Source organism: Macaca mulatta, chromosome 15, assembly GCF_049350105.2.
Source record: "Macaca mulatta isolate MMU2019108-1 chromosome 15, T2T-MMU8v2.0, whole genome shotgun sequence".
Taxonomy (NCBI): domain Eukaryota; kingdom Metazoa; phylum Chordata; class Mammalia; order Primates; family Cercopithecidae; genus Macaca; species Macaca mulatta.
In genome coordinates, this window is record NC_133420.1 from 44,122,912 (window position 1) to 44,135,209 (window position 12,298).

General features: G+C 52.0%; 1 protein-coding gene across 8 annotated transcripts in view; it reads right to left on the reverse strand.

The window, feature by feature from the left end:
• The window catches only part of COL27A1 (collagen type XXVII alpha 1 chain), a 156,942-nt gene that overhangs the window by 109,084 nt on the left and 35,560 nt on the right, over positions 1-12,298 (reverse strand). For 6 of the 8 annotated variants that reach the window (XM_077968246.1, XM_015117009.3, XM_077968244.1 and 3 more), the window contains exons 6-7: positions 9,738-9,791; positions 8,182-8,235 (exon numbers count right to left, since the gene is read on the reverse strand). In XM_077968246.1, the coding sequence (XP_077824372.1) occupies positions 8,182-8,235; positions 9,738-9,791 (108 nt within the window). The remainder of the gene's footprint in view (positions 1-8,181; positions 8,236-9,737; positions 9,792-12,298) is intronic. The other 2 variants (XM_077968245.1, XM_077968251.1) reach the window with 1 other exon arrangement.

A 12,298-nucleotide genomic window follows, 5' to 3' on the forward strand; every position in this document is an offset into this window, starting at 1 on the left:
ATACTGTCCCTAACTTACTATGCAACTTTGGGTGGGTACTATCCTTCTCTGAACTTCAGATTAGGGAGTTAGAACTCTGATCCCCTTCAGCTCTGATGTTTTAGAGGCCCAGAGTCTGAAGACTCCTCCAGAGTCTAAAATACACACACCAGACTAGGACACACACACGCCCGCATGCACGCTCAAACCTGTAGACCTTCTCTATGCGCTGCCATTTACCCAGGACTACATGCATAACAGATGACTTCATCTACTCCTTCCAACAGTCAGATGAGCTGGGGTGGGGGGGTGACTGTCATCTCCATTTCACAGAGGAGAACACTGAGTCTCACAGAACTGAAGATGCCTGCCCTGAGTCCCATTGCTAACAAGCCACAGGCACTCACTACCAGATCCTTCTGACATCTGGAGCCACACTGGGAACCTTGCAAACATCCCCAGACATGTGCAGCTCCATGCACACGCACAAACACACACAGGCATACACACTCAACACCCCCCATCGGCCCCCAGGAGGTGGGGACTCTTCATTATAAACAGCAGAGTCAGTTTGATCTAAGAGGTCTGGAGAGTTTACAAGCATTCTTTCTGCACCTATTCATGTCTCAAGAGCCCTCAGTGACATGATTGCATCTCAGATCCAGGGGCCTATGGAGATTGATGCAACAAGGTTGGGTGAGATTCTTCTAGCTGGGGCGTGTACTCTTTTCCCCAGTGGGCAAACCGGGGCATACAACCTCTTGTTTCAGACCCATCTGGATTCCAGTGCTGCTCTACTAACTGGCTGTCTGGGTGACCCAAAGCCAATGACTTCACCTCCGAGAATCTTGTTTTCCTCAATTATAAAATGGGGCTACAAAGTTGGAGCAAGGATGGCAGGATAGAAAGTGTGTAAAGCGCAGTATTTGGCATTGGATTCAAGGGTGCTGTAGAGGTTAGCTGCTGTTATAATCTTCATTTTTCATTCATTCAATAAACATTTACTGAGTTTTCATGCTCCAGCCCCGTTCTAGGCACAGGAAGAATGAGACAGACAACATTCTTTGCCCTAAAGGAGTTTACATTCTAATTAAGGAGGTAAAAAACAAAGTGAACATAAAAATAACATCTGGGCTGCAAGGAGAGAGGAATGGGGAGTTGCTCAGTGGGTACAGTTTCAGTTTTGCAAGATGAAACATTTCTAGATATTGATTGCACAACAATGTACCTAATGCTATCGAACTGGACACTTAAAAATGGTTAAGATGGTAATTTTACATTATATGCTTTTTAACCACAATTAAAATAAAATCCTTTCAGAAACAGGCAGAAAATGTCTAGTAGTGATCAGTGCTGTGAAGAAAAGGAAGTAAGTTATGGACAGAGAATGCAGCACTGGGGAGGGACGGTGAATAGAGGATGGGATCAAGGAAGGCTGCTCTAAGGAGATGAATGGGATGAACACAGGGCCGGCTCCATGGACAAAGGCAGTGCAGGCAGAGGGAACAGCAAGTGCAAAGGGCCTGAGGCAAGAACGCCCTTGAGTGGCTTGGAGGGAACACAAGAAGGCCTGTATGACTGGAAGAGAATGGGCGAGAGAGTGAAGGATGGGGGTGGTTGGAGAAGCAGGAGGCCAGAGCATGCTGGTGGTGATGTGATGCAAAACCACAGAAGCGCTTTGAGCAGGGAGGTACCGCGACAAGATGTAACTAACAGCCATGATCATCATTTTTCCACCTGGAGCTTGCAGATGAGGAAGAACAAGTGAAACCTTTTCCCAGTGAAGAGCTGAATGGAGCCTTGCACTCTTGGTTGTGTGACTCTGTATGGGTAATTATCCTCTCTGAAGCTCACTCTGTCATATTCTACCTGCCTGCAAAGATCCAATGGAGTAACAGGACAAGAACCCCAAGAGAACCATAATGTGGGGTCCAGGGGGCCCTTGGCCATCACCAGCTCCTGTGGCTTCATCTGCAGTCACAAGAACCCTGCTGAAAACCAATTCTTCAGCCCCCATACCTCCCCACAAAGGAAGCAGAGGCATTTCTCCAGTGAAATCCCAGGAGAAGATTTCCAGTAAACCCTCTTACTCAGGATGCAGCTAAATGGAAGTGAATGACCATCACCGGCAGGCACGGTGGCAGGCCCTATGCCTGGCTCAGCACTGAAGCCTTCATATTTCAGTTCACGGACTCCTTGCTATCACCCCTAGAAGGCAGAAATTACCATACACATTTGCCAGTTGAGGAAACTGATGTTCAGAGAAGTAAAGAGACTTCGTTGAGGCCACACAGCTTTCTAGGGGCAGCGCCAGGCCTGTGACTCCAATCCCCCACATCCTTAGCCATCAAAAAGCATGGGATGAGACACGCTCACTGAGGCCTAAGGCCTGCCTAGAAGAGCCACAAAGCCACTCAAGGAGAGATCCCCTTATAGATGCCCTCCCTGGAATGAAAGTTTCACATCATTGCAGCATTATTCAGGCAGAGGTCGGTCATGAAACCCTGGAATAACTGAGTTGAAAGGGACCTAAACCATTAGTTTGGCAATCTCCTTTTTCATTGGACAGACTGAGAAACTGAAGCTCAGAAAGGGGAAGGGACTTGTCCAAAGTTACCTAGCAAGTTATGGCCAAGCCAATACTTTTCCCCGGACTCCAGACCCACTGGGATATACAATTTCTAGGTATCTCTTGATCAAGGGACCCTGAAGGGCCTTGAACATTGCCATGAACACCGCAGTTTCTCCTGGATGGCCAGGAGCAGCAGAGCGAGCATAGCCAAGGTGGGAGGTAGGAGGCAGGAGGTGCTTATGCTCCCTGGAAGCATCTTAACAATGTTTACCAAGCTGGGGCCGGCAAATAGCTCCAAATGACAGGGCCCCAGACCTGCAAGAATCTAAACCATTATCTTGTGCTGCGCCCCACCAATTATGGGGCGGGTGCTGACCGCAAGGTGGGCCCGTGGGCAGTGACTTTCCAGTTTGTGATCGGTGCCTGACTGGCACTAAGGGAGAGGGAATGTTTCGGGGAGCTCCAGGGACCGTGGTGTCTGCAAGGGGCCTCTGGCTGCCCAGCAGGCGGGTCTCCACAGGACCTGTGTTTATAATAGAACTCGGTCTATATTTTGGTTTGGGAGCCAGATTAATCATTGCTTACAATGCGCAAGGAGAAACCAGACATCACCTCACTGTTGCTACAGACCGTCTCCCCGTCTGGCTGGGCTGCTTTCTGGGCTTTGGGCAGGGAGGGGAGGGGTCCTGTCCTTGCCTGGGGGTCCTAGGGACCAATATGTACTCAGACATCGGCTGTCCACCCAGGCTCCACCTTGGCCTGAGCAAGGCCTCAGCTCCTGTTGTAATTGAGCTGAAACTCACCAAGCTTGCTTAGCTCTCTGTGAATCTCTGCTGAACTTCCCTACCTCCTGGGCAGCCCACACCCCAAACTGGGCCATCAGCAGGACATAAAGAATCAAAGAGTGAGAAACATATGACTAGAGTAGAGGGTCTTATTATGTGATGCTGGACAAGGTGCCTCTCTGGGCCTCAGTTTCCCCAGCTGGCCTCTCCAAGTGTCCTGTGGGCTCAGAAACTGTAGGATTCCAAAGTCTGTGGCTAGTCTAAAAGCACAGTCCATCATGACACAGTCAGGTGTCTGACACCAAACTCTGCTCCGTGGATACCTGAGACCGCTCCAGGCAAGAAGGTATATTTTCTGTATGGCTTATTCATTTATCCAGTTGTTCCTTCACCAAACAAATGTCTGCTGAACCCCAGCAATGACCAAGACCCTGTGTTAGGCACTAGAGATACACCAATGAACAGAAAAAACTCTCTACCTTCTAGAAGGGGATGTGGGCATTAAATGCATTTTAAGTGCAATGAAGGAGAATGCTAGAAGAATATAGATGCACCCAGCCACAGGAGGCGGCATTATAAACTGAGGCTTGGGGGAGGAGCAGGGCTTGGACAGGAGACACAGGATGGGATAGGAGGGATGCCAGTGGGTATGGGCTGTAGAAGCAGGGGAGCCTGGAGAAGTTTCTCAGGGGGAACTATATGGAATTGGGGGTACCACACTCAGGCAGAATCGGGAGTTCACAGAAAGGCTGGAGATCGTCTCAGGTGGCCTCAATCACATTTCCCCAGACACACTTCCAGATGACCGCTGTGCTCTCCCATTTTATTACAGCTTCCCACAGATAATGGCCAACTCAGGCAGCATTCCTGCTGGGGGCAGGGTGGGGGCAACAGGAGGGAACTGAGGGGAAATCAGGCTGGAGAGAAGCAAGTCAGGTTTTGATTTGAGTAGCAGTTTTGTTCCATGCATCATGTCTATCTGGGGCAGTATGGTAAGAAAGATTCAGGGGCTGTCTCGGGGCTTGGCCAGAAAGATCAATTCGTGATGCTTGCCAGAGGGGAGGAGCGAGGGAGGTGAATGTGGTCAGCACTGCGCTAAGCCCCAGTGGGGAAACAAAGATGAACGGGTTGGGTTCTGTCCTCTGTCCAGTCTAAGCAATGTGTCGACACTAGTGGGTTGCCCACTAGCCCAAAGAGGCTGAGAAGGGAGGCCAAATGGTCAGAGAAGGGAGGGGTGACTTCTGCCTGGAGGTGCTGGGGAGTGCTCTTGGAGAAGATGCTGTTCTCTAAGAACAGAGCCAAGGGGCAGCCACATGAGGATAAGTGTGGAGGAGAGTGCATGCCTGGGGAGGGCACAGCAGAAGCAAACACAGGGAGGCAGGAAGGCCCAGGGTACACGGGATTGGATGGGGCCAGGGTTTCTACACAGCAGGGGGCAGGGAGGCAGGAAGGCCCAGGGTACATGGGATTGGATAGGGCCAGGGTTTCTATACAGCAAGGTTTCTCAACCTTGACTTTGTGGGCTGGACACATCTTGTATGTGTATGGGAGGGAAGGGTTATCTTGTGCATTGCAGGATTTTTAGCAGTATCTCTGGCTTCTACTCATCAGAAGCTAATAGCACCTCCCTCCCAGTTGTATGTAACGGCCAAAAATCTCTCCAGACATTGCCAACTGTTCCCCAGGGGGGCAAAATCACCCCAAGTTGATAATTACTGGTCTCTAGGAAAGAAGGCAAGATTGTTAGATGACAGAGAGCATGGGAGGTGCAAATGGAGTTCTGGCAGCCTTCTTGGCTAGCGGAGGGCGGTTAGCTGGAAACTAGCAAAATGACTAGCACTACCAGATGGGCAAGACCTTCTTCAGATGCTTCTCTTCATGATCATGATCACTATTCATTCATTGCATAAATGCATACAAAGTGCCTGCCGTGTACCAGCCCTGTGCTGAGTGCAGGGATATTCCATCTCATTTAATCCTCCCAACCACCTCATGATGCAGCTGAGGCCCAGCAAGCTGAGGCGACTTGCCCAAGCTCACACAGCAGGAGAGCGACAGAGCAGGGATTCCACCCAGGTCTATCTAACCTGGTTTGCGTGTCTTCCTCACCTTGGGAACTGGCCAGCAAAGTCCTTCCACAAGCATCTCAGGCAGTGGCAGACAAACAAACCTTCTCACGCAGGCAGGCTCTTTTTAACTGGATGGACACTGTCTTGTCTGAGAAACTGTTTCAGTCAGCCTTGTGGTGACAGAAAGGGCCTGAGGGTCAGAAGACCTGGGTTCAAATTCTAGCCCTGCAGCTTAGAAACCCATGGAAGGTATTTCCATTAAATTGGTGCCTCTCATTCTTCGCTGCAAGTGGGAACCACCTGGAGGCCTTTTAGAGCTACTGATGCCTGAGTCCCACTCGGACCAACTGAGCTAGAATCACTGCGATGGGGCCTGAGCTCCCTAGCTGGGAGCCACTGCTGTAGACTGCAGTCTCCAACCAAAACTCCCTTTCTCTTGCTGATTTTTCTCCATAGTCCTTTCTGTCTTACAGTGTACCTTTTATTTTTACTGTTTTTCTTTGTATTATCTGTCTCCCCACCCCCAACCAGAATGCAGGTCCCAGGAATTTTTGTCCATTCAGCTCAGTGGCTGGCACATTACAGGCATTCAATAATTCCTGTTAAATAAATGAATACATAGGATTATCCATGTTGCCTCAGAATGACACAAAAATTCAATGTGCTGGTGATCACGAAGAGGAAGCTGACCTCACCTCTTATCCACTCACCTCCCTTCTCCTCTCAAGGCTTCCCACAAGAAATAACGCAGAAAAGCCACACTACAGGATCAGAGCCAAGTGGCCGCTGTTGTCACCAAAGACGTGGGTGATAGGAGAGACCACCTACAATGGTGGCCCCAGGCACATTGCCCATGGCAGTAGTTCTCTTCTCTGATCCCTGCCACTGGTCAGGGGTCTCTGCCTTGGGACCTGAGCTCCCCGACGCTTCACCCAGCACCCTCTGTGAGTGGGTGACGCCAGCCTGCCACACACCGAACTCTATTGTGCGTGTCTAGGCCAGGGCCAGAGGGGAACTCAGAGCAACTGGCTTTGCCAAATAGTTTTCCAGCTGCACAGTGGCTCTTCGTTAACTTGGAGAAGCTGCCTCTCCCTGCTCAGGTGAGCTGGTTCCTCTTGGTTGGGGGTCCTTGGCCCCCTGGACATCTGCTTAATGCAAGGAGCCCTGGCACCCCGGGCAGGAGCTGGTTCCAGTCTGGTTTCCCTATCTCCTGTCACCTCTGCTAGGCTGCCACCCCCATGCAGAACAAGACCACCAGAGACTGCTTTATGAGCTGGGACCGGAAAGAGCCTTTTCCACTCACACCTCATCCATCAGAAAGCGCTAGAGCCCAGAGGGGAAGGAAGTGGGGAGTGCGAGTCCCTCTGTGTTCTCTGAGCCAGAAAAGACCATATTTCCCAGCTCACAAACAGCCACTGCTTCCAGGGTAGGCCTCTCAGGTTGGAGGTATGGCCTGCTCTGGCCATGGGGAAGGGAATGAGGGAACAAGATCCTGCAAGGCCCCCTGTGTCATGGGGCTCTCAAGGCAAGAACTGGGTGGAGCTGGGAGACACCCCAGCTGTCTAGATAAGAGCCAGATGGCCTAGAGAGAGTTCAGCTGTGGCCACAGCCGGGAGCCAGGGCAGAAGCTTAAGAAACAGTGGTAGGCCGATGCATTCACCAGATAATCCATCAGCAGTTGGGGATTTTCTTGGAAAAAGCAATTGATCCTTAACCTGCATTGCCTTCCCCCCATTTCCTGAATACCTGCTATGCACAGGCTTCATGCTAGGTTCAGTAGGAAGAGCAACAAACCAGATTTGCACACCCTGGTTGGTGAGGCACACCTGGTAGCTCAAATTAACTAAGCCAAGACAGCTTAAGTGTCCTTGAGCAGAGAGGATCCTCCTGGCCTGAAGCTGAGTGCTCCAGGAGGACTCCCGAGAGTAGGCACAACTAGAGTAGAGTCTTGAAGGAAGGGAGACACAGGCTGGAGGAGTCACAGAAATCCAGGGGGACTGTAAGCTACAGACCCACTACCTAGGAAATGCCAGTCTTTTCCCCACACAGGTGTTTGGACAGGTAACTCCCCAGCATGGCTGAAATGGGGATGGGATGCGGGTGACATAACAACAGCCAGGAAGGTACAGAGAACCCACTGCCTCTCCACATCATTCCCCTTCCCCTGCAGGGCATCAGCGACGGCCACATAGTAGACTCTGAGAGCTCATTGACTTGCCCAAGGTCACCCAACCAGGAAACGGCAGAAGGGGGAATAGAACCCAGGTCCAACTGACCACAGGGTCCACTCCCTCAACTTCTCTGCTCCAGGCCTTGCTCCTGGTCACACAGCCCCAGACTGTGCAGGGTCAGAGATGGGGATCATTGTCTCCATCTCATGTAGGAGAAGGCTGAGGAGCAGAGACAGGACTTGCAGGCCCAAGGCAACTCAGCCAGTGGGCGGTGGAGCCAGGGCCAGCACAGGGTACTCCATCACCACAAGCTTTCTTGAAGGTGGTCTCCCTGGGAGCAGCTTGGCCCCCAAAAGGAAGTACAGCAAACCAAGGATACTTCTTATGCTACCTCATTAACCACGGTGGGAGGCACCTACTGCAAGCCAAGGGATTCCCTGCCCCCAACAGGCACAACCCTTGGAAAGCTCTCTCCCATGTGCCCTGTGCCCAGGGGAGCTGGGCTGGGGCTGGGGAGAGGCAGGTGGGCCCACAGCTCTCCTGCCTGAAACCTGGCTTGCTAGGAGGCCCACTGCACAAGGCAAAGCGTCAAAACCAAACAGTACCTTTCGTCCCGGAGGTCCTGGATTCCCGGACAGCCCAGGCAAGCCCATGTCGCCCTGCAAGACACAGACAAGGCGGGTGAGGCAGGAACACGGGAGCAGAGACACGCTGCTACACTACAAAACTGGAATTGTAACTTCCAATGGCTGGTTATTTCCAAATGAGATTCATGGAGTACTAGAGGCCTCAGAGGAGACTCGGGTGCTGCCCAGCAAGAAGAGTGGGTGGTGTACCCCGCCCTTTCCCCACTCAACTCAGCCGCTCCGTCTGATCTATTTTATATACTGGGATTCAGCAGAAGACACCACTTGAAGAACGGGTTCCGATACTAAAACCATGTTTGAAAACTGTTCCAGAGGACATGTGCCTTATCGGTCCCATATCAATCAGTCATCTCTCCCTGCAGTCCTGAGACACCTTCTCATTGCTGGGCATGCCGCTGGCCAAGCAGGGGGACATTTCTGCCACCACCCCAAGACCTGAGAACAGGCCACGCAGGAGCAGGAGAGAAGCCTGGGCTCCCGGGTGCCGATCTCATTTTGCCACTTACCAGCTCCATGACCTCCAGCAAGCCACCCCTGCCTGGGCCTCCGTTTTCTCATCTGTAAGCTGGGCCCATCTGCCCTGGCTCATGGGGTTCTGATGGGGGTCAAGTGGTGGTATATGGGAACACTCTCCTGGGACCCTGGGTCACCCAGTAAATACGTGCTAAGGGCAAACACCTAGCAGTGAGGATGTGAAGCAATAAGCCACCCGTGTCTTGGGGAAATCAAAGAAAGCAGCCAATTCTAGGTGCCTTTAAGCACAGGAGGCTGGGCTGAGAAGCAGTGTTCAATCCGTTGGATGGCTCTAGGGCTGTGTCCAGAAGGAAGCCAGGCAGACCTGGGCATTGCTTGCAGGGTGTCTGTGCCTAGAAGACTGACACATTGGACAATCTCATGTGGAGTTCTGGGCTCCCCTCTTCCCATCTGTCCTGCACTCTCTCCAAGTCCCTTGCTCAGTTTATGGGGTGGATGCTTCAGAGATGGATGAAAGCCTTTAGCCAAAGTGTTTTACCTTCTGCAGGCAAACCTGGTTTCATAGCCCTTCAGAGTTAGGGAGCCCTGAATCTCCAGCCTCCTAGAAATCCACAGACCCGTCTGCTGGAGTTAACCTCAGGAAAGGCTTTGAGTGTCTATGGGAAGCTTCCTGGCCATGTGCTACCAAGAAACTTCTGGATGCCCACGGTCACCTAGCAGGCCCTGCAGAAAGCCATGCAGGACATTAGGCAAAAGGACATCCACCAAGAGTGTGTCCATAGGAGAAAATCTTTTGTCAGTTGTGTTGGCTGCACTTTGGAAAGAAGGTGGCTGGGAATAACCTTGGGTGGGTTTGGTGTTGAGAGAGGCTAAAGGGCTTCAAGGAAGAAAACCACACCACACCCTGACCGTTCTAGATGTTCCCACCTCACTGCCTCTGCCATGCACGGCCTCTGCCAGGACGGCTAGCTGCAGAGTGTGGTGATTTCACTATTGTCCACTCCCCTCTTCCCTGAGAACTGGGGTCCCTGGAAACCTACCTTTGCCCCATCGTGGGCCTTTCCTGGTGAGAGCCCTGGGTCCCCTTTCTGTCCCTGAAACAAAAACAATTCCACTTTGGCCACCAAGTCATCTAGAGAGGATGTCTGTCTCCCCACAAACTCTGCTCAAAGCCCCGCTCCCTTGCTTAAATGCCTTCCCATCCATCCTCCCACTCACACACCTCCAGAGGGTCTTCTCCAATTCCACGACTCCCCTGCTCTAACACCTTCCATAGCTCCCCCTGACTGCAGGGTGACAAAGTCCAAATTCCTCCTTCTGCTATCCCAAGTCTTCTGTAATCCAACCCGTCCCAGGCATCCTATCTAGACTCTGCTCTCCTTTCAGCAGCCAAACCCACAGAGAGGGTCCCTCTGCTCTATCCTCAAACCACAGCCCACTCCCCAGCCATGTCCCACACTGTCCTGCCACCAGGCTGTTGCTCAGGCAGTCACCTGCACCTAGAAACCCTTTCTCCAACCATCATTAGCCAAACTACAAACATTCTTCAGTTCACAGCTGGAATGTGTCCTCCACATCCTACTTATAGAGCTCTACGCCCATCCTCCAGGTGACCAGTCTCTGCCTGTGCACATGGCCAGGACTATCTCCTGGCTTGTTCCCCTGGGGCTCTCAGGGATTTCTGAGAGACATGTCCAAGAGGCATGTCAATACTTTTTGATTTTCCAGAATGTTGATATCCATCTCATTGGTTTCTACATGAGGTTCAATGCACGAACAGCCACTTACACGTGTGTACGGCCCTTCGCAGTTGACAGTATCCCTCGCCTCACTAGATTCCTACAGTCTAGTGAGGCAAGGGAAGCATTATTCCTCCCATAATATATTTGGGAAAACTAAGGCCAGGAGAAGGAAAGGGACTGTCTAGGGCCTCAAGATGAGGCATTGGCAGAGCTGAGATTATAACCCTGATTGGTGACTCCCAGACCTGCGTTCCGGGATGCCCTGGCTCCGGCTGGGTTAGAATAGGCAGTAACTTGACGAGAAACTGACAAGCAGTGAGTCCCCAGTCAGAGGCAAGCACTCTTTGTTCCTAGCGTAGGGACAGTCCCTGTCGCACAGATCCTGGCTCCAGAGAGCATGGGGCTCAGGAAAAGGGCCCACAGATTCACCAGCCGCGTCTCTCACGGGGTGCTCCTAGCTGCGGCTCCTCTCCTTTGGCCAAACCTGATCAGATGACTCAGGAAACAGCCCTGTGGAAAGTTGGTCCACCCTGTGTCACCTTCTAAGAGGTCCTAATCTTTGTCCCCATTCCTATCCCACCTTGAGCCCTCTCCCCTCCCTGCCTCAGCTGGGCCCAGAGTCAGAAGTCCTGGACCTGCCAGACTCACAGTGGGACCTCAGGCAAGTCACTGCACCTTCCTGAGCCTCAGCTCCCTCACCTTTAAAATGGGGACCACACACGCACACCCGCGCACACACACACACACACACGCGCGCACGCACACACATGCACGCGCGCACCCAAACACACAAACACACGCCAGCTTCCCAGGTTTCCAGGCAAGGAGCCAGTGGGATAATGACCGTGACACATGGGAGGGGTGGTTTGGGCAACTTTAATTAATCCCCACTTGGTTCTTTTCTTCGTTAGAACTCAGATGTTCCAAATCCTGACTCGGTCACCCTCCACCAGATATCACTGCATTCTGAACTAGAAAGTGCCTCTAGGAGGGAAAGGAATGAGCTTTTGCTGCTCACCTACTATGCACAGACACTGAGCTAGCCCCATTCTGTGCACCAACTCCTTTAGTCCTCATAGCACCCATTTGTTCCAAGGAAGGACAAAGGCAGGTTCAGAGAAGCCAAATCCCAGCCTGGGCTGGCGTTCCCTGGCAGGGAAGAGACAAAGGCTGAGTCTGTCCCCAGGCTAGGTCTGATTTCAAAGCCCCATTTGCAAATGGGAGACTTGGGTGCTTCTCCCACACTCCCCCTTCCCCCAGCTACCCAAGGCTAAAAGTCCCCAGAACCCCAACTCTGTCCACCTGGGCCCTTCTAGGTCGTATCTTCTGCAGAACCTCACCTCTGGGATTCACCTTGCACTGCAGCTGCTCCTCCTGGACCCCCTCCCACCCTGGGCTGTTCAGAAGCCCAGCTCAGTGCCTTTTATGTCCATGGTACAAGGCCAGGCCGAGGGCTACCGAGGATTCCAATGGCCAAAAAAGGACAGCAGCTCTTTCTCAGCCAGCCTGTGCCCACCTCGATCTGCAGCTGATAGAGGAGCTGGGCTTAACCAGCTTTCAGGACTGGGCCTTCATGTATCCTATTCTGTTATCTTACAAACAAAGGAAACTGAGATCCAAAATGATGACTTGTTCCCTTGCCCAAGGTCCTTTCCCAGGGCATTTTAGTTATTGATGGATTTCTCTCTGCATTCTCAGCAGCCAGCACAGTGCTTGAGATGCAATGCCTGCCTGAGTATGATACCTCCAAGTACAGATGCTACAAGCCAAGTCTCAAGATGAACAGAAGGCAGGGAATGCCACAGTGGGGAACAGACACACTCGTGACCATGAGGGGCAAACCAGAGAAACCGGTGATG